The sequence below is a fragment of the Ciconia boyciana genome, chromosome 3 (assembly GCF_034638445.1).
Source record: "Ciconia boyciana chromosome 3, ASM3463844v1, whole genome shotgun sequence".
Lineage (NCBI taxonomy): Eukaryota > Metazoa > Chordata > Aves > Ciconiiformes > Ciconiidae > Ciconia > Ciconia boyciana.
Window position 1 is genome coordinate 115,310,913 of NC_132936.1, and position 25,093 is coordinate 115,336,005.

Below are 25,093 nucleotides of genomic sequence, written 5' to 3' on the forward strand. Positions count from 1 at the left end.
GACACCACAGACATAATCTTTACTTTTAGGATAAATGATTGACTAAGCATGGTATCAAGACCATCAGAGCCAAGACATAAGCAGGGCATATGAATACACAGAAAACCTTTCAGCGTTGCAAACAAGATGCCTGTGTCCTATCCAGCCACTGCCATTTATTGTTGGTGACAATTTTGGCTATAGGATGTTGCCAGCTGATGTTACCAGCCAGGCCGCGTTTCCCACTGCAAAGCATTATCACCACCTCGTGTTTGGACATTAAATACAGCCGTGTTGCAGGTGCAGTACCTGCACAAAATAACAGCTGCCAAGAGCAGAGGAAAATAGCAATGGCGGTACGTGTGCTATCAGCTTTTATGTAGTTGTATGGCATTTAGGAAGTTATTTTCCCCTTCATTAGTGCAAATATATTGTGTTTATCTCTACAGGAGATGAAGGGACTTGTAAAGGCAAAGCATGATATAACTAAATACCTGTTCGATCCTCTAAATTTTAACAATGCCTTGGGAGTTAATGAGGAAGGAAAATGACATGTTAATGGAAAACACAGAGATTTCAAGAGCATCCATGGGATTCTGGAAAGAGAGCATCAATAGCATCAACAGAGGTTACAAGTACTAATGGAGAAATCAAGAGGCTGGCTTGGAAACACATTTGCAGTCCACCATTGGTGCCACAGCTTTAGAGGATGGTCCCCACAGACTGATGCAGCACTGCACTGATTGATTTATCCAGCCTATAGTGAATTGCAATTATGTTGTTTGTATTAATTGCTGATTGCTATTGTAAAACATGGAAATTGTCTGATCAGTTGCAGTAGTACCGAGGATAGAAATGAGGTTGGTCACATACATGAAGTTGCTCCAGGATCAAATAAGAAAGCAGACTCTCACCCGTTTAGCTTTATTTTAATGTTTGTTTATAATTTAAAACAAACGTTAACAGACCGACAGAAACCTGCACCTACGGGATTGTACCTAACTGCTGTGAGGCCTGTCAAGGAAGGGAAATATGGGCAAAGGATAAGAATTTAGATTTTACGGTATGGGCATTACAGGTCAGTATAACACCAAAGCAGGAAAGGATCCGGAACAGGCCAAACTTGTGTGCAACTGGCTTCAATTGCCTGTCTAGCAACACCGAGAACAGGGCAGTCTTACGACCCAAAACCTGTCGAGCAAGCGCAGGTCTCACTGAAGTGAGCCAAACAAGGTGGACGGAGGGTGGGGTGCAGTGCTGAAATTACCCCAGAACCCCAGGCCTGAAGAAGTTGCTGCACTGTAATTTTTGGTTAACGCTGTGTTTGCAAAATTACATGCTTTTAGCCTTCCTTTCACCTACCCTGCAACAGTCCTTAACAAAGTTAATGGCCAGAGAAACCATCCAACACACAGTGTAACACAAGCATCTTGAGCTCTTGCAGATGCAGTCTTCAGTTCCCAACCTCAATGTTTTCTCGTTTCTAATATTAGCTAGGAGAATCAGAAGATATTCTGATTTTTCATATCTCTCTGTCCCTCACACCCATTTCTGCTCTGCAGGCAGCACAGGGGGGCGGAAGCCCTGTGACACACGGTTGGAGTGTGCCAGCACAAACAGGCCCCCCGCTCTCAGGGGCCAGCCCAGGCCTGCGTCCCCCGCCGGAGGCCGGGCCGTCGGGCCGCCCCCGAGGGAGGCGCACGCCGCGGGGCGGGCCGGCTCCTCTCGGCACCCGCCCGCGGGCTGCGGCCCGGCCCGGTCCCGCTGGGCAGCACCGCGTCCCAGGGCCTACGGAGCCCGAGCGAAACGCTCAGGCCCGCGGAACGGTGGAAGGGGCCCGAGCCGCGCAACGGGAGCACCCGCGCCCGCGAGCTCTGGTAGCCCTCGCCCCACCCGTAGTGGGCGTGGTCTCCACGCCCGCTCGTGCCGAGGACCCGGAAGCGGGGAGCTGCAGCGGCGGCGGCGCTGGTAGGTGCGGGTCGTGGTGCTGCTTCCGGTCCCCTCCCCTCGCGGCGGCGGCGGCGGCGGAGGAGGAGGCGGAGGCGGCGGAGGCGGAGGCGGCGGAGGCGGAGGCGGAGGCGGAGGCGGTAGGCGGAGGAGGGAGCGGGTGGGCCGGTGCAGCTTCGCGCCGCCCTTGGCGGAGGCCGCGAGTCTCGGCCGTATCGTCGCCCTGGGCTGGTAACGGTGCGGGAGGAGAACTGAAACGGCGCCGGGTGGGGACGGACCTCCCGAGGGGGCTGGTGCGTGAGGGGGCGCCTCCTTTTCTCCGCGTTGGGGCAGATCTGGGGGATGAGCCACCTCCCCGTGCACCGGGGCCGGGCCCCGTTGTCCCCTGCCCCGCTGCGGCAGCGCTGCGGCAGGCCTAGCTGCGGCTCCTGGGGCGGGGACGACGGGGCAGCGGTGAGCGAAGAGGCCGGGAGGTGGAGCAGGGCTCGCCGAGGTGGCTGGAGCGGCCCAGAAGAAAACCCGTCTTTTCCGCGGCGGCCGTCGCCGAGGCGAATCGTTTTTAGCGGCCCTGCTGGTTTCCCTGTGCAGGCAGGCCTCAGGCCCTGCCGTCCCGGGGCTGTGATGGGATGCTCTGCCTGCCTGTGCGTAGGCTGTGCTGGGCTACGCTCCTGAACCGGGTGCTACGGTGCGTTTGGGACTCGGCATTGTGGCTGGCGTATTCATTTGCCACAACTCTCAAACTTACTGTAGTGCACGTATTTGAGTAGCCTAACAATTTGGCTGTGGGTTGTCATGGGTTCTAGTGTGCCTCGTTCATCATACATGTTGCAGCTACTTCTTCAGGTGCCCTAAATCCCCTACCTAGCTACAAATCCTTTTGGGCCTCTTCTGATAGCTCCGCTCTAAAGAGTTTTTTTTCATGCTAAATGCCATGACATGGGGATGGGATGAAGTTATCAAAGAAAATAATGCTTCACAGAGACTTTTGTTTTACTATGAATTTTATTTTATGTGAACCTCTTGGGATAGGGTTTTTGTGCACTGTGCAAGTACAGTTAGGGAAAACAATTGTTTGGCTTATGGTTTGGCATCTAAACACTGCTAGAAAGCACAGGAGAATAACTTGGTCCTTTTATTACAGAGAGACTGCAAGAAGATTCCCAGCTGGCTTGCTGCAAACTCCAAAGAAGGCACAATTGAAGGTAGGTACGAATTCCTCAGGAGTTCAGGCTTCTTCTCTCTGCACCTTTAATGTGCCTATCATCATCTTTGACAGTCAGTATCTTCTTCAGTTGTACATGTATTGACTATTTCCTATGTATATTAACTCCTTTTTTAAGAATGACTTGTGTTACCATCGTAACGTGCTGTGAACAGCACGTTGCTTCGCTGCTTCTCTTGCTAGTATGTGTAAGTGACAACAAGAGGGCCTGTTCATGTGTTTCCACTACCATCTGCCTGAGCTCCTCTGAGAACCTTCTTATCAGGCTCTGATCTGGCATCCTTTGTAGTAATGGAGTCAGTCCATTGCGTGTGTTATTGTCTACGGTTGGCCAGCTGATTGCTGGTACTCAGACAGCAAATTATTTCATGCTCCTCTTTGCATAGGTGAAAGCAGAAAAGTGTCATGGCTTCTTCTTTGTAGTCCTAAGATATGCAGAACAATCGGGCAGCAGAGAGTAGCAATCTTTTAATTTTGTTGAATTTGCCCATTGACTAAACATTGTAAAGGCAAAGAATATCTGAGAGGAGGCCAGGAGGAAATACTGAGTGGCTTCTAGATAGTGACCTGACTTTATGTATATGAACTTGATCTGATAAATTGCTGGTTATTTTCTTCAGGGCCTGGTGACTCAAGTTAGGTTCAGCTCCACAGTGAGAGAGAGTGTCTGCCTGAGACCTTGAGCTCTAGGTAAACCTGCAGTCTAAACAGATGTAAGTGGTAAGAGGGAAGACAGAACTGCAAAAGCAGCAACTTGCGCAAGGTCGTGTTGTGGACAGTGGCAGAGATGAGAACAGGACCCAGGTCTCCTGTTGTTATTTGCTGTCTTATAAGAGGATCTGAATGGTCCCATTTTGCCTTGGATTTTTTGAGGAAAACCTCTTTCTGTGTGTGCCAGTAATGCTGGGAACAGGGTTTGTATATGAAACACTGGCTCATTTTCTTGGAGGGGGGGATGTGAGCTTCTGCAAAATGGGGTTTTCTTCAGAGCTTTGTCCTAGGTGCAGGATCTCAGGATCAAAAGCTGTGCCTCAGCCACTTCTGCTGTCAAGCAGCTGCTGTGCTTGCTCACGCTTTCCCTGGCGTGCAGCTCAGAAATAAAAGCTTGCTACTGCTTCCCCTCTGTCTTTGCAGGCACATTTCCTGTCATGGTGAACGAGAGGCATAATGGCAACCTGCTTGTGCACCTGGGACCCAAACTGCAGGCCTACGCGGAGAAGCTGCTCCGGCAGCGGCGAGGCCACGACGGCCAGCCTGAGTACCTGATCCAGTGGAGTATCATCAGCTTGGAAGAGAGAGCAGTGGGAGGCAGCAGTGCCTCCTCTGCAGAGACCAAGCCGGAGAACATCTTGATGTGGATGTCTGCAGAAGAGGTCTGTGCCAGCTGCCCGGCGCTGCTGGGCAAGAGGAAGCTGGAAGGGCAGTGGGTGAAAGAGGAGAAGGCAGCCAGCCCGTTGGCTGGAGATGTCCCGCTGGATGAAGCCTCGCTGCTGGAGATGAAGGCCGATGTCAGGAGCCTGGTGCAGCGAGCTGGCCGGCAGATGGCCGAAACCGGGGCTCCCGAGTCCTCCATCCTCAACACCATCCACGTGCTGAGCGCGTACGCCAGCATTGGCTCGCTGGCGGGTGCCTTCAAGGAGACGGGAGCCCTCGACTTGCTGATGAAGATGCTGTGCCACAAGGAGAAGCAAATCCGCCGCAGTGCTGGCAAGATGCTGAGGGCCCTGGCTTCGCATGATGCAGGTGGGGGCTGCTGCTGCTCAGTGCCACTGAGGAGGTGCTGCTGGGCAGCTGAGGGGTGCCAGTCCTTCTGTAGGTGTGGGATGCCTGGGAAGCAGTGTGTCTCGGGGCTTGTTGGCAAAAGGGGAAGTTTTGGAGCTTCCAAGCGGCTCCTCGGTCGTGGTTGTGTGGGGTGCTCTAAGACTGGGGAGTTCTTTCCCCTGGCAGGTTCCTGAGCTGGGATGCTGATCAACTGTTAGGAGGACTTATGCCAAGGGGCTTGGCAGAGTGTTGGGATGTCTCTGCTGCATGCTGTCAGTTGGAAAGGCTCTGGCCTGTTCTTGGCAGGGAGTCTTTCCTCAGGCTCTGGTGGGTACTCACCCAGTCCTCTCATTTGAGAGGAGCTGCCATGGCTCAGAAGTGCCTGATGAGGCTTGGGTGCACCTGGAAGGTTGCTGGTGGTGGTGTGTCCCACAAGAGATCTGGCTTTTCCCTGTCCAGGTGCCCAAGTTCATGTGGCTCTCCAGTGGGGCAGATGGGGGCTGATTCAGGTTAAAACTTAATTTTTTTCTTCCCTGGAACCCTGTTCTGGAGTCAGTTATTTTGGGTTGCTGCTTTGGGGGAATCTTGCAGCGTTAGGGGTAGAAAAAATGCAGTGTTATTTGGTGGAGCAAAGTGTTGCCAATCCAGATTAAAGGATAGAACATGGTTCCAGGTTACACTGAGCAGCAAAGCTGTTCCTTGCCTCCCTATCTCGCGCAGGGAGGGTAGGGTGAGGGTTATCTTTATGGGGCCTGAAGGGTTTCTGTTGTTGTTGCAGGGAGCCGTGCCTATGTCCTGCTGTCCCTGAGCCAGCAGGATGGCATTGAGCAGCACGTAGACTTTGACAGTCGCTACACATTACTGGAGCTGTTTGCTGAGATGATGTCTTCTGAAGAGCACTGCATGTCCTTTGAGGGGATTCACCTTCCCCAGGTAGCGGCAGGCCCTGCCATCCCTGGGCCTGTGGGCTTTAGGGGTCAGGAGGGGTGAGAGTGGGGGGCCAGAGCTGGTGTCCTTGTTTGGGACAGGAGGGTAGTCAGCAGTGGGCGGCTGAGGAGGACTGGGTATTGGGAGAGCTGGCACAGGATCTGGGCCTGGCTTGAGGCTGGGGGGGTGGTGGAGAAACGCGTGGAGAGCCTTGTCTCTGAGCAGGGAGACGAGAGTGGGCTGAGAGGTCTGTGCTGCTGCCTGCTGGTCCGGAGCTATCACAGGAGCCTGCCTGTGGATGAACTGGTGGCTCAAAGGGAGCTGGGGGCTGGAGGTGCTCTACAGGCTAGAATCTGACAGCTGTGCTTGTTGCAGATCCCCGGGAAGCTGCTGTTCGTCCTGGTGAAGCGCTACCTGTGTGTCACTTCTCTCATGGACAAGCTCAGCAGTGGCGTGGAGCAGGGAGGGGAGCAGCAGGACTGCGCTGTGCCCAGCCTGCTCACTGAGGAGAGGAGCCGTGTGAAGCAGGAGTTTGAGTTCAGCATGGCTATGGCAAATCTCATCTTGGAGCTGGTGCATGTGATGGGCTGGGACCGCAGCTGCAAGCCAGAGCTGCTGCCCCAACAGGAGCTGCGGCCTTGCACCACCCGCTCCATCTTCCAGCCCAAGACCCCAGCCTGCACCACTGCCCAAATGCCTGTGCTTACTTCAAATCATGGTCCCCACAAAAAGCGGTGTCGTGCCTTCCTGACCCCGTCAGACTTCGCAGACCGCAGTGGCTATGTGGAGTACTTGCAGGCAAACCTGGTGCGCGGCATGAGGGTGCGATTGCTGGAGGACTGTGGTGATGTTAGAGCTGGGGAGGAAGGTGAATTTCTTCAGAGCACTAATAGCAAGCACACAGTGCAGGTAGGTCACTAGTGGAAGTAGTCTGGCTGGGATGGCAGAGGGGAGTGACAGGCATGACTGATGATTTCCTAATGATGTTTTCACGTGCAGGAAGTTGGACATCTGTCCTAGCAAAGAAGTCACCTTTTAGAGCTGGAAGTGTGGGTTCTGGGGAAAGCTAGTCTGGTTTAGTATGGGCTGTCCTGCTAAGATTTCTTAGCCTCTAAAACAGGTGGCTATATCATGCCTCCCAGGAACAAGGAGGTGATATGGGAGTTGATATTGATCTTGGGGGGGGGTTGGGAACAGGCTAGCTGGCATAAATGAGTAACACAGCAAAAGGTGCTTGAAGGTCTTAAGCCTTGGTATGTGAGTGACAGTACTTGTGGCATGCTCTTGTTCTTACTGGGTTGGACACAGCCTACATAGCTGTTTCTTTTGATCTGCGAGTATATGCCAGGATCTGTTTCCCTTTAAAATGGGTGTGTAGATCTTAAAAGAGAGTTTGTGTTGAAAAGAGCTGTTAGAGCTGCATATTTGCAATTGAGTTGCTAAGTTTGTGCCAGAGATCAGGGAAAAGGCCTCCATATTTGAGGAGGGGGAGGAATTACAGAATCAAATAATAGTTTGGGTTAGAAGGGACCTTTAAAGGTCATCTAGTCGAACCTCCCTGCAATGAGCAGGGACATCTTCAACTAGATCAGGTTGCTGAAAGCCCTGTCCAACCTGACCTTGAATGTTTCCAGGGGTGGGGTATCTACCACCTCTCTGGGCAACCTGTTCCAGTGTTTCACTACCCTTGTAAAGAATTTCTTCCTTATGTCCAATCTAAATCTGCCCTCTTTTAGTTTAAAACCCTTGTCCTATCACAACAGGCCCTACTAAAAAGTCTGTCCCCTTTAAGTATTGAAAGACTGCTATGAGGTCTCCCTGGAGCCTTCTCTTCTCCAGGCTGAACAAACCACAACTCTCTCAGCCTTTCCTCATAGGAGAGGTTTTCCATCCCTCTGATCGTTTTTGTGGCCCTTCTCTGGACCCGCTCCAACAGGTCCATGTCTTTCCTGTGCCGAGGACTCCAGAGCTGGATGCAGTACTCCAGGTGGGGTCTCACCAGCGCAGAGTAGAGGGGCAGAATCACCTCCCTCGACCTGCTGGCCATGCTTCTTTTGATGCAGCCCAGGATATGGTTGGCTTTTTGGGCTGCAAGCACACATTGCTGGCTGATGTCCAGTTTTTAATCCACCAGTACCCCAAGTCCTTCTCCACAGGGCTGCTCACAATCCCTTCATCCCCCAGCCTGTATTGATAACTGGGGGTTGCCCCAACCTAGGTGCAGGACCTTGCACTTGGCCTTGTTGAACCTCATGAGGTTCACATGGGCCCACTTCTCAAGCTTGTTCAGGTCCCTCTGGATGGCATCCTGTCCCTGAGGCATGTCAACTGTACCACTCAGCCTGGTGTCATCTGCAACTTGCTGAGGGTGCACTCGATCCCACTGTCTATGTCATTGATGAAGATATTAAACAGTACTGGTCCCAGTATGGACTCCTGAGGGACACCACCCATCACTGATCTCCATCCAGACATTGAGCCATTGACCACTACTCTCTGGATATGATAATCCAGCCAATTCCTTATCTACTGAATAGTCCGTACATCAAATCCATCTCTCTCCAATTTCGAGAGAAGGATGTTGTGGGGGACCATGTCAAAGGCCTTACAGAAGTCCAGACAGATGACATCAGTAGCTCTTCACTTGTCCATTGATGTAGTCATTCCATCATAGAAGGCCACTAGGTTGGTCAGGCAAGACTTCCCCTTGGTGAAGCCATGCTGGCTGTCTCAAATCACCTCCCTGTCCTCCATATACCTTAGCATAGCTTCTAGGAGGATCTGTTCCATGATCTTCCCAGCCACAGAAGTGAGGCTGACAGGTCAGTAGTTCCCAGGGTCCTCCTTTCTACCCCTTTTAAAAATGAGTGCAATATTTCCCTTTTTCCAGTCACTGGGGTCTTCACCTGACTGCCATGACTTTTCAAATATCATGGAGAGTGGCTTGGCAACTACATCAGCCAATTCCCTCAGGACTCTGTAATGCATCTCCTTAGGTCCCATAGACATATGTATGTTCAAGTTCCTCGGGTGGTCTCGAACCTGATCTCCTCTTACAGTGGAGGGACTTTGCTCTCCCAGTCCCTGCCTTGAGGTCTATGCACTCGAGAGGTGTGGGAAGAGAGATTGCCAGTGAAGACTGAGGCAAAAAAGTTGTTGAGTGTCTCAGCCTTCTCCTTGTCTATTGTTACCAGTTTGCCAGTATCGTGACCCCCATCGTGGGGGTACACTTTTTAACCTTCCTTTTCTGGCTGACATACCTACAGAAGCCCTTCTTATTAATCTCTGTGTCCCTTACCAAGTTCAGCTCCAGCTGTGCCTTGGCCTTCCTGACCCCATCCCTACACTGCTGGGCAATGTCCCTATACTCTTCCCAGGATACCTGTCCCTGCTTCCACTGCATACGCATTCCATTTCCTTCTTGCCCTTTAGTTTGACCAGCAGGTCATGACTCATCCATGCTGGCCTCTTGCCTTCCTTTCCTGATTTCTTACACATGGGGATTGAGAGCTCTTGTGCTCTATGGAAAGTGTCCTTAAAGGTCTGTCAGCTCTGTTCTGCTCCCTTGTCCCTGAGTGCAGTTTCCCAGGGAGTCCCATTGACTAACTCCTTGAACAGCTGGAATTTTGCTTTCTTAAAATTCAGGGTCCTCACTTTACTCTTTGCCTGCCTCATGTCCCTCAGGACTGTGAACTCCACCAGTGCATGATCACTGCAGCCCAGGCTGCCTCCAATCTGAATGTCTGTGATTACCTCACTTGCATTGGTGACCAAAAGGTCCAGTAATGCATCTCCTCTGGTAGGGCTGTCTATTACCTGGCCTAAGAAGTTACCCTCAATGCCCTCCAGGAGTCTCCTGGATTGCCTGCAGCTTGCTGTGCTACTTTTCCAGAAGATGTCAGGGTGGTTGAAGTCCCCCACCACGATGAGAGCCTGTGAGCGCTGTCCCTCCTGTAGCTGGAGTAAGAAGGCTTTGTCAATAGGCTCCCCTTGATTGGGCAGCCTGTAGTAAACACCGACCACAAGGGTTCTCTTTGTAGGCTTGATCTCTTAGTTCTTGGCCTAAGGCATTCAGCTCTTGCCGCTTCCAGAACATGCTGCTAGAGTATGGGTCAGTGCTGGAGCAGCAGGGCTTGGACTCAGGCCTGGGGGTGGGAGAGCATTTGAATGCTGTTCCAGCCTTTTTGCGGGCACAGGGAGGTGTTTGCTCCTGCTTAAAACTTTTTCTTGGGACTTTCTTCTCAGTCCTGAAGGCTGGGCATGTTCAGTGAGAGCTGAGATTCTGTTTTGACTATGCAATGGGGAGTTGGTGGGCTTTGTGCGTCACTCTAATCTATGTATGGTTATTTCTGCAGGCTGTCTGCTGATCTTGCACTCTGGCCATGCTTTTGACCTTCTCAAACACTGCAGCTAGAGGCATAATTTCTGTTCTCTTAAAAATCAAGCTTTAGCTGGCTGTCATCCATAGATAGAGGGTTGTCTCTGCTCGTGTCCTCTGCTCAGTCCAGCATTGTGTTGGCTGCAAACAGGGCTGTAATTCAGTTCATTAAATCTTTATTAAATTGAGATAGTAACCAGTCAAATGAGAAACTGTAACCACTGCACACATGTTAGTGTGTGCAATTGTGGGGTTTGTTTTGTTTTGTTTTCTCTCCCCCAAGTAATTTGCAAAGTGCATACTTTCGTTTTGCAGATGATAAATAAGGAGTCTGAGGCCACTTCAGTTTGTCATAGCCGTACTTCAGGTGCCACTTCAGCCTATGCTCAAAGGCTTCCCTACTTCAAGCTGACTTCTGTGGGTGTAGATGGCCTGCAAATAGACTTAAGTGCCACGCTAGTGCAAAGCTCTGTGTTGCTAATATTCAAAAATCAATAGCTGAAAAGCCTCACTCTGGTATCTGTAGAAATGCATGACTTCCTAATGCTCTTTCCAAATCTCTCTTGCTGTAACTTAAAAGTTAATTACCCGCCTTTCCAGAGAGGAGGCAGAGAATTTGACTTTACCTTCTGTATGTTTGAAGACCATCTCCTTTAAATCTACTTTCAGCTTTTGTTAACCATGAGATTCTCTAGCCTTCTTGGACTACAGCCCAAGATTTTGTGTAATGCCATTGTTTTCATTTACAGCCAAATAAAAATTAGCCAATTAAGAACACTGACTTACTTCTTTTCTCCTATTGTCTCTCTTTGCTTTCTTGTTCACAGGAAATTGTGTGAATATTCTTTTGGTTTTTTTCCTCAGCCAGTTGCAGACTGCTTCTTCCTTCTGATACTCTTCAGTGAGAACTGTTTTTAGGATGAATTTTTCCAGGCGCCTCTTAGTAACTTGCTCTGGTCCAGGCTCCTTAACTGCCTTCTTTTGGAGCACTTCTTGCAGATGTAATTTAAACCAGCAGCTTAAAGTGCTCCGAAATGTGCATGTGCAAGAAGGATACTTCTGGTCTTATCTGCTTGTTTGGTGGTGGATATTACCAGTATGTGCTTGTATTGGGAGAGCATAACTGTTAGGGCAGCATGTGCTGTGCCAATACAGCTTGCCCGTCTTATTTGCACTTTCTTCTGGTCCCATTCTTTCCCCTTCATGCTCCTATGTTCTTGGGTTCTGTTGAGCAGATTTCTTGCCTACAGTTCCTCTACTTAATCACTTTCTTCTCTGGTTTAATAATTTACTGATTGATGCCCTGTGCTTTACTGAAGTTGACAATCAAAATCGATCCTTTTTTAAATCTAGAAAATTAGTTTCTTCAGCAAAGAAAGCTAATGCATCCATCTGTCATAGTTGAAACTTGAAGCACATTTACCTGTTAATTCAAATTTATTGTTTATCTTGAACACCTTTAGTTGTTCTTTCCACTAAAATATGCTTTAAAGGTTTGCATACTACTGAAATCAAAGTAGTGAAGCTATAGTGATGATGTATTTAATAAATTTTTTTCTCAAATAAGAAGCACTGGCTTTAGCGTTCATCAGTCACGTGGAAACACCACTGAATAACCTAAATCCTTCCCACTTTCCAGCTGTGCTTCTGGCAGATTACTTGGCATGTCTTTCATCTCTCTCCTCCAAACTGAATTTTGCTTCTCTCTCAGTTGTGGCAACTTCTGGATTTGTATCCCTCTACCCGTTATCAGTTTGCTTTGCTTTCTTTTGTGTTTACTCAATATTAAAGTAAAATACTCTTCTAGGTTTGGACCATGCATAGGTGATTTTTCATTGTAGGCGCCCTCAATTGAATAACTGTTTTGCATCTTATTTTTAAGTGGTTGATAAACCTTTTGTCTTTTATAACGCAGTCTGTAAAGATAAATTGGAAAGGAAATATTTTTCCTATCGAGTCTCTCTTTGTCCTTATTTCTTGGTTGTCCTTATTTCTAAGATCTGTGTTTTTCTAAAATTCTGCTTTCTATTTCTTATAAGCTTGTACTTGCTTTTACTCATAATGTAACTGGGCACTTGGAAAGAGCACCAAGATCCTTTCACATTTTTCTCCTGTTGCCTGTGATATAAATTTCAGAGGTTTTTTTTATTCACTGTTGAGCTGAAGTGCACTGTTAACTTCCATTCCCTTTGTCCAGCTGGACCCTTGGGTTCCTTCCTCTGTCTCTTTTTCTGTTTAATTAGGTTGAATGAACTTGCAATTGCTCCATCCAGGCTTATTTTCAATAACAGCCTTCTGTAAGGCTCACACTACTGGCAAACCAGATCTAAATGGTAATAAATACTCAGTGAAGAACTTTGTTGGCTGTTATATTTGGAAGTACCTAATTTCTGCCGCTATTAGTATTCCTTGCCCTCCAGTCTGTCTAGGAAGTTGGGAATGTACATGCAGTCTTTGGGGGTGTTAATTTTTACCCTGCTCTTTATGTTCATATCTGTGTATGCGTCTGTAGCAGTCCCCCAGAGTTATGTGAGAAACTTGTGAGTCAAACCATTCAATGAGGTTTTTTTCCACAGGGAGATACAAGGAATCTGAGATCTCAAAATCACCTTTGTAATGACATCTCTTGATCATCTTTCTTTTCTGGGCCTTTGCCATCAGTCTCTCTTTGAAGGGAGACTTGATTTTTATCTCTGTTCCTGTTTCTTATTTTGTGTATCACACTTGCTTTGTATTGACAGTTTATCTGCTGGTGGCTAGTGAGTTCAAGTTACAAGAACTGCTTCTCCCTGGTCTTTGTTAAAATTTTGATCCTTTCCTTTTTGATTAGTTCTGCTTTTGCAGCTCATCCTGCCTGAGGCTTGCTGTCAGTCTTCTATGTGCAAAATGCAAATTTGCATGCATTTTTTGATTGGGGCCAGTCCATCATGAGTCTGTCTCTTACCTCCTCTCATCTCTCCTTTGTTGCTCTGTTTTCTGTTACTTTCTTTGCCTCTCCAAAGAAAAAGTTTTACTGTTATGTCTGGTCCTTCAGTCATATCTTTCCATGGCTCCTTTGAGATTATATGTGGTACATAACTAGTTTAGGTCAGGGATTCATTGAAGTCTAATTGGTGTTATGTGTAGAGTTTAACTCAATTTCCTTCCATATAGTGCTTTCTTAAAGTCTCTCAGCATCTTATCTCTTTAGCTCTCCAGCACAATGGAGTCCTAGTAGCATTGGTGTAACTCCAAAAGAGCTCAGTGAATCAGGCAACCCATATGTTTTTCTGACATGTTGTACTTGCTGTTGCTGGGTTCTCCTTCTGCTCAGAAGGTTAAATATAAAACTATGGTATGGGAAGCCATAAAAAAAATCCTTTTGATTTTGAGAGGCAACTTGGACAAAGCACAGGAAACAATTGCCTTCTTTGAGATGTGCTTGTCAAGGGCCCAAAACCTGGCTGAGCGGGTTGGTGAGTGACCAAGGTGTAAAAGTATAACCAGTAGAAGGTAAAGTCAGAGTAGGAAAAATAAGTTTTCTTTACTTCTGCATTCACCAACTGGTTTGTGCCTCAAGACCCTTTATATCCAGCTCATCTGCCTCGAGGTAGTTTTGGCTAAGTTATTCCTTTGTATGCTTTTCCCAAGGCACCTGCTGCTGCGCACTTCTGGAGCGGCCATGCTTAACTAGGTGCACTGCTGTCACTGCTGTGCTAGGTGAAGGCAAAGGTTGCAGGCAAAGTTGGTGGTTTTTTTAATAAAGATCCAGGTGTAACCAGGGGAACAAGTTAATAAAGATGGTATGCTTAAAAACTAGACAGTGTGTGTGTTGAAATCTGTATATGAATTAGGTTGTATTCTACTTGAACAGTGCTTGCTATCTCCATGCATTTGGGAAATGGGAGAACAAATGTAGCATAAGGATTGAATGAGTGAGCAAATCTGATCATCTAGGTCTATTTCACCCACAGGTTTTATGGCAGTCAACAGGTCAGACCTACTGGATGCGTTGGCACGTGTTGGAGATTATTGGCTTTGGAGACCAGTGGGAAGATCCTGCTGCTCAGGAAAAAGAATATAGTCTGATAGAGAGCTTTAATCTAGACACAGGTGAGATTGTGCTGCATGTGTGTGGCTGTATCATCTCTTTCTGATTCTGCTGTGGCATATTTTTGAGTGGTGAACTTTATATGCCTAAGCATATAGCAACTAGCAGGTTGGATTTAGAAAGCACTATGAGCTTTTAGTTTGTATGACCATGTAGAGCTGGTTAAGTAATTACATGGCTTGTGGTTGCACGGAGTATTTTTGAATCCTAGACTTCTGTCATGATATAATAAAAGTCGTGATATAAAAAGCATAAAATTTTATTTAAATCATGACTGTCAAAAATGTGTGTTTGAATTAACTGAACAAACTGCCAAAATAAAAACGTAGAATGTCTCTGAGATGAAGCTGCTTTAGGCACCCTCAGATCCCCTTAAATAAGTGATGTGGATTTTTAAAAGCATAAACATGCCAACAATTTGTTTAACTTCATTCCCCTCAGTTTTGGGCAAGGTGAGCATTAAATGCACTGTTTTCATGAGACATCTGCAGAATCTCCTAGAATCCTTTGACATTGCCCTTGTACTGGGAGAAGATAAAATGGAAAATCTAGACTTCAGATACCCCTTTCTTGTTCAGTGTCTGACATGACTCTGGCCAGGGAAACCTGTTAAAGTAACTCTATTATGCCTATGATCTTGTAGAACATCTTTTGGGTAGAGTGACTTGGATTTAACTGCTGCAAAAGACAGAATATACAGGAGATCATGTATAATGATCTCTAATTATCCACTTCAAAAAGATTCTTTTTGCCAGTTGAAAAGATGGCTTCTTTAATGGTTTCTACCTCTTGTAACTAAAGACTTAACTGCATGTCAGTTTGAAGTGGCTAAGTTTATTTTAACTTGGTTAGGCTTTGCCTTTTTCCTTGGTCTGTCTGATTTTGGTAGAAGCATGGGCTCTATTTCACTTCCTTGTAAAACTCTTTCCAGTCATCATATCCCACATAGAAATTGAATTGAAAAAGTAGATGCTTTCTGCTTTGGATCTTGACAGTTGGATAAACTAGCTCATGTTGACTGACTGTTGGTAATTAGCTGTGTATGTAGTTGCTTTTAGCACGCTTGAGCCTCTTGGAGTGAGTTTGGCCCTTTTCTGTTTATTCTTCAGGTGGTGAATGTCTCCCACCTTGCATTTGGAGAGAGAGCTGCAAGTTGTTGCTTAGCAGATATCAGCAAGTGTTGATTCAGCTCTTTTTTCTAAATTACCTGGGGAATATGTAACCTACATAATGGATTTTATCTCCCTCTCTTCATCTCCCTTTGGATGCATTAGCTAAAAGGAGCGTGATAACTGTGCAGTCTCATTTTGCTTTTGCCTATAAGTTAGCCAGCAGGAGGCGTTTGGAAAAGGGAGATTCTGCTCATGGCAGAGTTAACTTCCTATCCATTGACTCCTCTAGCATCTTGGGCCAGCTCTGTTTCCCCTTCTGCAGCTGCACGCTGGCACTGTGAATTCTGCTGGTGCTGGATGTCTGAGTGTGTTGCCCTGGCTGGTCCAGGCACTGTGGGAACAGGTTGGGGGAGCAGTGAGCTAGAGGTGCCCATTTTGAGCGTGTGCTTTTTCTGTTCTACAGCGCAAAGAGGTTCAAGTGAAGATGGTAATCCCCATCTCTACAGCTTCTGGTGTCTCCTCCCAGCATGTTCTCCCTCTCTTGCTGCCCTCCTGTCACCTCCCTTTCCCACAGCAGGCTGTGGGACGGTGGGGATCTCTTCTGCCCAGATGGTCTGCATGAGCTCTTTCCCTGGGGAACGTGGGGTGTGCAGCAGAGGATGGGGGAATTGGCAGAGCTGACAGTGCCCTTCCTTGCTCTGTTCTCCTGCAGTTGCGCAGCCGTTTTTCTGCAAGCCCTTTGGGGGGCTGTACTCCCTGCCTTACCTGGGGGAGCAGCCGACCAAGGCTGCAGAGATCCTGAGCCGTGCCGAGTGGTGGGAGCTGCTCTTCTTCGTGAAGAAGCTGGAAGCGCAGGAGCAGAAAGAGATCACCTGCCTCATCCAGCAGAACTGGGGAGAGCAGGTATGGGCCAGAGCCTGCGGTGGGGAAATGAGAGGGAGGGAGCGAGGGAGAATGTTAGGGAAGGGACCGGGCCCGGAGGAGGAGAGGGCAAGCGTGAGCTGCACAGGGACAGCCTGAACGGGGACTGAAATGGGACTGAAATGGGAGGGTGAGCGGGGATGGCAAAAGTGTGGGGAGCCGGGCACAGGAAAGGGGTGAGGAGAGATGAGAGGAAACGCAGTCTCCCATGACCCTGGAAGAGTGACTGTGTCCAGCGAGGTTTGGGTAGGCGAGGCAAGCCCATGGGGTGGTTCTGCTGGTTGCGGTTGGGTGGTGAGTACAGGTGGGAGGTCTGGGCTGGTGTTAGCGGGGTTGGGGACAGCCAGGGGAGGGTGGCACTGGGGAATGGCCCTGGGGGCCTCCGGTGGTGCAGCCTTTCTGTCCGTTCCGGCACTGGTCATCACAAGGGGCATGGGGTCTGTGGCAAGTCTGTGAGGCTTAACTTGACCCCACCTGTCTAGCTGTTGGAGGTGGATGAAGAAGCCCTGATCCAGCTGTCGGTACCTGTGGAGCTGGCCCAGAAGGTGCTGCTGGTCTTGGAGAAGCGGTGCCAGGGCAGCGCTCAGCGTGACCTGCGCGGCTCCCACATCTACGCCAAATACTTCCTCGGTAGAGGGGCCGAGCAGGATGGCGGAGGGAGCACCGTGGTGTCCTCGGAGGGTGCCAGCTGCGGGAGCACTAGCCCTGAAGCCACGACGGCCAAGGCAGTGAAGGAAGACCTTTCCGCAGCCACAGTGCCTCCCCGAGCCCCCGCTGTGGCGGTGAAGTCGGATTCCCAGCTGTTCAGCGAGCTCCTTGCGAGGGAAGGGCTGTTCTTCCCGGAGGTGATGGAGGAGCAGATCAAAGGTAATTGCCTGCTATGCACTGGGGCACATGCATGATGCTGGAGGCGGCTCCGTTGTCTCGACGGAGGAAGGCTCTGGGCAGGGCATGGGAGGCGAGGCGAGGCACCCGGAGGTTGCCTGGGGAGGGGGGGGCCTGTGGGTGCTGGGTCTGTGGGTGCATGGCACCCCGGGAGTTGCTGGGGTTGTTCCTGCTGCCCTGACGCCTGTGTCCCTGCCTCCCTCCCTCCAGCGTTGGTCAGCTCCAAGGGGGTGAGCGAGAGGGGCTCGCTGGCCAAGGTTGCAGCCATGGTGGATGTGATCCAGAGCAGCAGCTCAGAGGTGGGGCTGCGCTTAGCCGGGCTCAAGCACATCGTGAAGATCCTGGAGGAGGAGCCTGAGCCCGAGCAGCAAGTCGGCAAAGCCCAGGGCGGGCTGGGGACCAGGAGTGTTGGGTGAGCTATGGGGTGCTGCACACCCCTCCTGCTGGCTGGGGAGGGCTGTTTCGGCAGGGTGGGAGTGCAGGAGGTAGCAGTGGAAGTGTGAAGGCCGGTACGTCCCTGCGTGCTCAGCGAGAAGAGAGATGGATCTTGTGTCCCTTTGTCCCAGGCGGTCTCGTTCCTGGGGCTGACCCAGCTGGGGTGGAGCCATGTGGGCAGGGAGAAGGTGGCTGGCAGGGCCCAGGGTGCCAGCGTGCCAGCAGCAGTGCCAGGAGGCTCCTCCTGAGGTGTCCTTTCCCATGCAGGGAGAAGCTGGTGAAGGTGGCAGTGGAGCTGCTGAGCACTGAGGTGGCAGAGAAGGCCCTGGTGGTGGTGACGCTGCGGCTGCTGGCCGTGCTCATGGCGAAGTACGACTGGCGTGTGCGGTTTGCCACGGAGGGCGGTGTGCGGGCTGTGCTGGCCTGCATGCAGCAGCATGGCTCCTCTGCCCTGGTGCAGCAGGCTGGCCTGGCGGTGAGCGTGGCAGAGGGGATGCTGTAGGTGGGCGGGCAGGGTGCAGGCTCGCCTGGGTGTGGTGGAGATGCCCGCTGCCCTACTGAGTGCTGTTGACCTTGCAGGCCCTGAAGGTACTGGTGGGAGCTGTGGCTGGCGAGCCAGGAGGTGCCGGCGGGAAGCCCTTGCCCCTGAACCATGCCGACGCGCAGATGATGCGGGAGATCTTTGCCAGCATTGGCTCTGCCTCCAGCGAGGGCTCGGCAAGCCTGCTGCGTGCCATCCCTGCTGCCATGAGCACCATGCAGAGGGTCCCAGGGTAGGGGCAGGGTGAGGACAGCAGCTGGGGGTGGGGGGGACCCTCTGGGTGGGGGGCGGGCGAGGCAGGCAGGTGGCTTGTGAGCGCAGGGGAGGCGCCGTCCTTGGGGAGGAAGGCACCCGCATCGCTCTGTCCCTGCAGGGGCTCCTCAGGGGTGCAGAACGGCTTGCTGGTGGTGAACATGCTGATCGACGGCCACCGTGGCCTGGCGGAGCAGCTGGCAAGCTGCGATCTCCCCACGGTGCTGCAGAGCTGCTGGTGGGACAGGCAGAGCGCTGGCTGCCCTCACGCGATGCTGGCCCTCGGCGTGATCAACCGCCTTGCGGAGCACCGGCTACCCCTGGGCCTGGAGATGGCAGGTAGCGTTCCACGCGCACCCCCCGCCACGCCATGGCCCCACGGATGCAGTGGGCAGGGCTGCCTCACCTGCCAGGGCAGAGCACCCCGCTGGTGCCTCTCAAGCGAGTGCCTGGGCTGGGCCCGTGTGTCCTTGTCATGGCAGGCAGAGAGGCCCCACTGGACCTGAGGGACATGCAGACGCTTCTGGGTGGCCTGGGGACAGCATCTTGTCCAAGGACGTGGTGGTGGCCCTAGAGCGGCAGCTCTGTGGCGAAGGCCCCGTCCCCTCTGGCGAGGTGGCCCAGCTGCTGCAGGACCACAGGTGCTTCAGGCTGCTGCTGCGCAGCTTTGAGCTGCTGGGGGCAGAGAAGGCTGTGAGCCTGAGCATCCTCAGGTGGGTCCAGGGGCATTTGGTGGGGGTCTGGGGCCTCCGCAGCAGGTGTGTGGGTGCCGGTGGTGATGTTGGGGGGACACGGTGCATGTTTGTGGGTCCTGGTGGGGCTGTTCTTCTTCACCGGGGCAGGGGCAGGTGCAGGTGCAACCCCAGCACATATGCGAGTGCTGATTGGGGTGTCCTGGGGCGCAGGGCCATGTGGGGACAGAGCAGCACGTGCCTGGGTGCTGGTGGGGTGTCCGAGGTGCCTGGGGAGCCTTGGCTCCCAGTCCCTGTGGGGTGCTGGCCTTCCCAGTGGGGCAGGGATGCGGGGCTGCCTCTGGCACCGCTGTCTGTGTGCCCCGGCCTGAGTGGGCCCCCTCCGTCACGCAGGATCCTGAACAAGTTCCTGGACAGTTACCAGGAGGATGTGCTGCCCTGGCACGAGTGTGTGGAGCCCTGTTTGTCCTCCCTGAGTGCCCACTGCAGTGACCGAGAGGTGAGGGCGTGCCGTGCGTCAGCCGGGCCTGGCGTTGGTGAAGCGGGGTCCCTGCCTGCAGCAGCCCGGCCTTGTCGTGGCCGACATGCTGAGAGAGGCGGGGAGCGGCTGTCCCGGCCGTGGCTACGTGCCGGCGGCTGGCGTGCCCAGTGCCATGCCCGGCCAGGCGCTCGCGGGCGCTGCCACGGTGTCGGGGTGGAGGGGATGGAGCACTGCAGCACCCCGCTGCTGGGGCCTGGCGGGTTCCCGGCACTGGCCTGGCCGCTCACGGCTGCCTGCTCAGCAGGTGGTGCAGGAGTTCGTTGGCTTCCTGCACCGCCTGGCCACCGCCAGCAAGGACTGCACGGTGGCGATGTGCCGTGTGGGCACCCGCGAGGCTCTGTCCAAAGCCCTGGACAAGCACGGCGTGGCCCCGTCGCTGGCGCCAGCCCTGCTCGACCTGGTGATTGACTGCGAGAAGTATGCCAGCCTCTACAAGAAGCTGACGACCAGCATCTTGGCTGGCTGCATCCAGGTGGGCCTGGGGAGGCCCGGCTGCGCTGGGGCTCCGGGTTTTGGGGCCATCCAGCTGTCCCCGGCACCGAGGGGCAGCCTTCTGCTCTCTGCCTGCTGCAGCCCTGCGGTGGGCGAGGGGAGGAGGACCCAGGGCCTTGCCCGGTAAGAGCCTTGCCCCGTCCCATAGCTGGTCCTGGGGCAGATTGAGGAGCACCGCCGGAGCCACCAGCCCATCAGCATCCCCTTCTTTGACGTCTTTCTGCGCAACCTGTGCCAAGGTGAGCGCGGGGAGCAGGAGCTGGAGCCCTGTGCCTGGCACGTGCTGGCCTTGTGGCTGGAGGCTGCACGTGCTCTTCCCACAGGCTCCAACGTGGAGGTGAAGGAGGACAAGTGTTGGGAGAAGGTGCAGGTCTCCTCCAACCCCCACCGGGCCAGCAAGCTCACGGATGGGAACCCCAAGACGTACTGGGAGTCAAACGGCAGCACTGGCTCCCACTTCATCACCGTCCACATGCAGTGTGGTGTGGTGGTCAGGTGGGGCTGGGCCGGGGGGCCTGGGGGCCAGGAGGGCCAGCAGCCGTGCGGGGAGGGAGAGAGCTTTGGGGATCTGTGCGAGCCCTGCCCCAGTGGTCCCCATCCTGGGGGTTGCTGGACGTGGGCAGCAGTGCGTGGGGCTGGCGGGGCCCAGGGCAGGGAGGTGGGGACTGCTGGGCAGCACCGTGTTTGGTGCGCTGCAGGGAGATGAGCATGCTGGTGGCCAGCGAGGACTCCAGCTACATGCCGGCCCGTGTCGTGGTGCTGGGGGGAGACAGCCCGGCCACCATCAGAACTGAGCTTAACGCGGTGAGTCTCGCACGGGCTGCTCAGGCCGTGGGGCCCCATGGGAGCGGTGGTCCGGTCCTTGCTGTGCCCCGTGAAGGTCTCGCCCTGGTGCCGGGGCCCTGGGAGGTGCCCCACAGGGAGGTGGGGATGGCAGGAGCTGTGCTGCAGGAGCCTCCTCCTGGCTGAGGCAGCAGGTGCTGGAGACTTGGGCATGGGCAGCCCTGCAGCCCAGTCTGCAGTGGGCTCGTGTGCTGGGGCTGTGGGCCAAAAGTGGGGCCCTGGCGGGGGGTGCCCTGTGGCTGCGTAGGGGCTGCTGGGGGGGACGGAGGTCGTGGCTTTAACGGGGGGGGTGGCCAGGGGAGCACGCAGGGTGGCTGGCACTCGCTGCCTGGCGTGCTGAGGGCTCGCTGTCTGCCTGCAGGTGACCGTCCTGCCCTCCGACAGCAGAGTGATCCTGCTGGAGAACATGACCCGCTTCTGGCCCGTCATCCAGATCCGGGTGAAGCGGTGCCAGCAGGTAGGGGAGCAGGGGGCCGGGCCAGGGAGCTGGCAGCGTGGGGCGTCAGGGCCATGCCTGAGGAGCTGCGGGTTGCGCTCTCCCGTAGGGCGGCATTGACACACGTGTGCGTGGCATTGAGGTGCTGGGTCCCAAGCCCACTTTCTGGCCCATCTTCAAGGAGCAGCTGTGCCGGCGGACGTTCCTCTCCTGCACTGCTCGGGCTCATGCCTGGTGCCAGGAGATCTGCCGGGACCGGGGGCGACTGCTGCAGCTCTTTGGCAGGTGAGTTGTCTCCTGGCTGCGCCATCGCGTCCCCGCTGTCCCGGGGCCTGGGGGATGGTGCTGGCAGCCCGTGAGGGGACCGTAGGGCCAGGAGAGGAGCAGCTGGGTGTCCCGCCTGGACAGGGAGGGGCCCTCGCTCCTCCCTGGCCACCAGCGGTCGCGGAGGGCCAGGGCCACCTTGGGGTCCCCCAGGTTTAAGCTGGGCACGTGGGCACGGCTAACCCACCAGAGAGGTGCCCCGCGGGGGCCGGCACGTCCTGACCTGGCAGAGGTTGGTCGGGGGCCGGCTGGATCTCGTGGCCACAGGCGCTTCACAGACCCCAGTTTGGCAAGGGCCCCAGGGCCCAGTGCGGGCAGGGCCTGGGGGCAGCGAGGGGCCCTGGCTGCTGGGGGCGGGTGGGGCTGCGGAGCCACCGTGCCTGGCAAGGGGCAGGGCAGGGAGCGACTGCTGCCCTCTGCTTTCCTGGGGGAGTCCCCCCGGCCGTTGGCGGGTGCCCAGCACCACTGTGTGCCGCCTGCTCGGTGTTGCAGGCTGAACCGGGCGCTGCAGCACGAGCAGGGCTTTGCCGACCGCTTCCTTCCTGATGACGAGGCAGCCCGGGCCTTGGGCAGGACGTGCTGGGAGGCCCTGGTGAACCCCTTGGTGCAGAGCATCACCAGCCCAGGTACCCTGCGCTCTCCCGGGCCCGTCCGCGCCGTGCCCTGGGCGGAGGCACCCCACTCTGAGTCTGGTTGGCCTCGCAGACCCCCACGGCGTCAGCCCCCTGGCCTGGCTGCTGAGTGAGTACCTGGAGAGCGCGGAGCCGTCCCGCCGTGCCACGAGCCGTGGCGCTGTCTTCGGTTCCCGTGTGCGGCGCCTGACCCAGCTCCTGGTGCACGTGGACCCCGGCAGCCCAGAGCCAGAGGAAGCAAGAGCAGCTGGTGAGCGAGGGGCTGCCCTCCCGTGGGGCTGGGAGGATGGTGGTCCAGCGTGCCGGGCTGTGGCTGTGGGCATCCGCTGGGGAGCTCTGGGGAGGGCCCTGTGGCACAGGGGGCTTCTGAGCCACCCAAGGCTTGTGGCCGTGCCCTTGCAGTGGCCGTGCCTCCCCGGCATCTCCTCTGCCCTGCGCCCCCCAGGGAGAGGGGGAGGCTGTTGGCGGTCAGCGTGCGGAGCCTGCCCACGGAGCCGCGCCGAGCCCGGGGTTGTCCCTTGGCAGGTGGGAAGGAGGGCAAGAACAAGGAGGTGCCGGCCAGGGCTGTGAAGGCGGCGGTGGAGAAGTCAAGCGGCCTGTGGGGCATCTCGCAGTGCTGGCGTGGCGTGGTGCAGCAGCAGGTAGAGCTTGGAGGGCCGGCCGTGGGGGCCGGAGAGGGCGCATGGGACCCCGCACCGGGCAGGCGTAGGGGGGAGCGGGGCCTGGCGGTGCCCTGGGAGCGTGGGGAGGGTGCGGGGCTGTACCTGGCCTCCGCGGGACCCAGAGGGGTGTGGGGACAGCCCTGCCGCGCTTGCCACCCTGGCGGGGCTCAGGCGCCAGCCTGGCCCTGTGCCCAGGCTGGTGCTGCAGGCTGGGAGACCGGTACAGTGTCGGGCTACTTACTTCCTGCTGGGCTGCTGCTGCGCTTCTGTCCTGCCCCCGCTGCCCCTGCCCAGCCCTCGGGGCTGCGCTCCCGCCGCTCCGCAAGCTCTCGGTATCCCGCGGCAGCACCGGGGCCTGTACTCAGCCCTGGGGCCTCTATTCGGCCCCTGGCCAGGGCCCGGGCAGTTGGTGTCGGCAGAGCGAGGCTGGGGCTGCGGATGTGCCCGTGGGCCGCGGGGCACGTCCCGCTGTGAGGCTCACCCCTCTCGTGCTGCGTCCCACAGGTGCAGCGGTTCCTGGAGGCGGCAGGGCAGGCGCCGGACCTTGTGGAGCGATACTGCGGGCTGTACCAGCGCCTGCGCGGTGCCACAGAGGAGCTCTTTGGGCAGCAGGCTGCCTTTGTGCTGGCCCTGGGCCAGGGCTTCGCTGGGGCTTTGCTTCAGCTCTCCTTCCTTACCACCCTGCACGTGAGTCGAGAGAGCGTGGCACCGGCACCAGGGCCCCGGGCGCAGGCTGGGGAGGCTGCCCTGGCCTCGGGGGCGAGCTCCGGGTGGGCCACGTCCTGGTCCCCCACCGAGCCATGGAGCCCTGCCCTGCGGTGGTCCTGGATGGTGCCCAACTGCAGGTGCGTGACGCTTGTCACGGCGCGGCCCCAACCCCGGTGCCCTTCTGTCTCGGCCTGGTGCCTGGGCACCCTCGGCCCCTGCCTGAGAGCCCCAGGGTTTCCCAGCTGCTCCCCCCAGGGGCGTTCCCCCAGCCTGGCCCTGCAGCCACCTGGTGAGCCCCCTCCACAGCCAGCCCTGTCCCTCTGCAGGTGAGTGAACAGTTTGCCCGCTACCTTGATGGGCAGATCCAGGAGCTCCATGGGGCTGTGGGCAGCGCAGGGCCGCTGCAGCGGCTGCAGCAGATCCTGGAGCCCTTCGTCGTCTTCAGTGGCCTGGAGCTCGCCCACACCTTCGAGCACTTCTACCGGTGAGGGGTGCCATGTCTCCACGGGACCAGAGGGCCTGGTGCGGCGTGGCGTGGCGTGGCGCGGGAGGTGCTGAGGCCGTGGCTGAGCCTGGCCTGGCATGGCAGCGGTGCTCCTGCTTTGCTTTTCCCGGCTCCGGCGTGTGGAGGGAAAGGCTGTGAGGGCCCATGGGCGCTGCCAGTCTGCGGAGGCACATTCGCTGCTGGCGACAGGGAGGGGAGACAGGTGCTGCCGGGCCCGTGCGCCTTGGGGTGAGGCCAGGGCCGGGGCCGTCTCTGTCTCCTGGCGGGTGGCTGATGGCCACGGGGCTCAGGCCAGCCCCTGACCTGACGCTGGTGGCTGTGGCAGGCACTACCTGGGGGACCGGCTCCTGGCGCAAGGGCCGTCTTGGCTGGAAGGAGCCATTGTGGACCAGATCGGGCTGTGCTTCCCCAGCCGCTTCCCCCAAGAGATGCTGAGCAACTTGGCTGAGTCGGAGGAGCTCCAGCAGCAGTTTTACCTCTTCCAGCTGCAGGAGCAGGACAAGCGGCTGCTGGAGCTAGACATGGGCCTGGACGAGGTGAGCGTGCAGGTGGGGTGAGGAGGCTGGGGGCCGCCCGCGTTCCTCACGGGGATCCTGGGGCCTGTCCTGAGCCGCTGTCGTGTCCATGTGCCCAGGCACTGGGGATGGCGTCGGTGGCGGATGTGCCGGAGGTGAAGGTGCTGGCCTTGGCCCCGCGCTGCTGGCCCGTTTCCCCGTCCTGCTACATGGATGAACCTGGGAGGTTTTTCTCGGCGGACCTGAGCTCTCCCCTGGATGAGTTTGCCGACTTCTGCAGGCGGAGTGAGTGT

At 55.2% G+C, this 25,093-nt stretch overlaps 1 protein-coding gene across 1 annotated transcript in view; it reads left to right on the top strand.

Moving 5' to 3' along the window:
* Window positions 1-1,878: 1,878 nt before the first annotated feature.
* Window positions 1,879-25,093, top strand: part of CUL9 (cullin 9) — a 36,340-nt gene continuing 13,125 nt past the window's right edge. Inside the window, 28 exon segments of the mRNA XM_072857200.1 lie at window positions 1,879-1,947; window positions 3,068-3,128; window positions 4,283-4,891; window positions 5,688-5,842; window positions 6,212-6,745; window positions 14,168-14,306; window positions 16,129-16,319; window positions 16,820-17,204; window positions 17,433-17,634; window positions 17,925-18,132; window positions 18,237-18,430; window positions 18,572-18,789; window positions 18,933-18,983; window positions 18,986-19,163; window positions 19,536-19,641; window positions 19,928-20,155; window positions 20,324-20,414; window positions 20,499-20,670; window positions 20,874-20,979; window positions 21,380-21,475; window positions 21,564-21,739; window positions 22,271-22,404; window positions 22,484-22,660; window positions 22,936-23,051; window positions 23,577-23,759; window positions 24,107-24,264; window positions 24,611-24,821; window positions 24,920-25,085. Coding sequence (XP_072713301.1) covers window positions 4,297-4,891; window positions 5,688-5,842; window positions 6,212-6,745; window positions 14,168-14,306; window positions 16,129-16,319; window positions 16,820-17,204; window positions 17,433-17,634; window positions 17,925-18,132; window positions 18,237-18,430; window positions 18,572-18,789; window positions 18,933-18,983; window positions 18,986-19,163; window positions 19,536-19,641; window positions 19,928-20,155; window positions 20,324-20,414; window positions 20,499-20,670; window positions 20,874-20,979; window positions 21,380-21,475; window positions 21,564-21,739; window positions 22,271-22,404; window positions 22,484-22,660; window positions 22,936-23,051; window positions 23,577-23,759; window positions 24,107-24,264; window positions 24,611-24,821; window positions 24,920-25,085 — 5,170 coding nt within the window. The 5' untranslated portion in view covers window positions 1,879-1,947; window positions 3,068-3,128; window positions 4,283-4,296.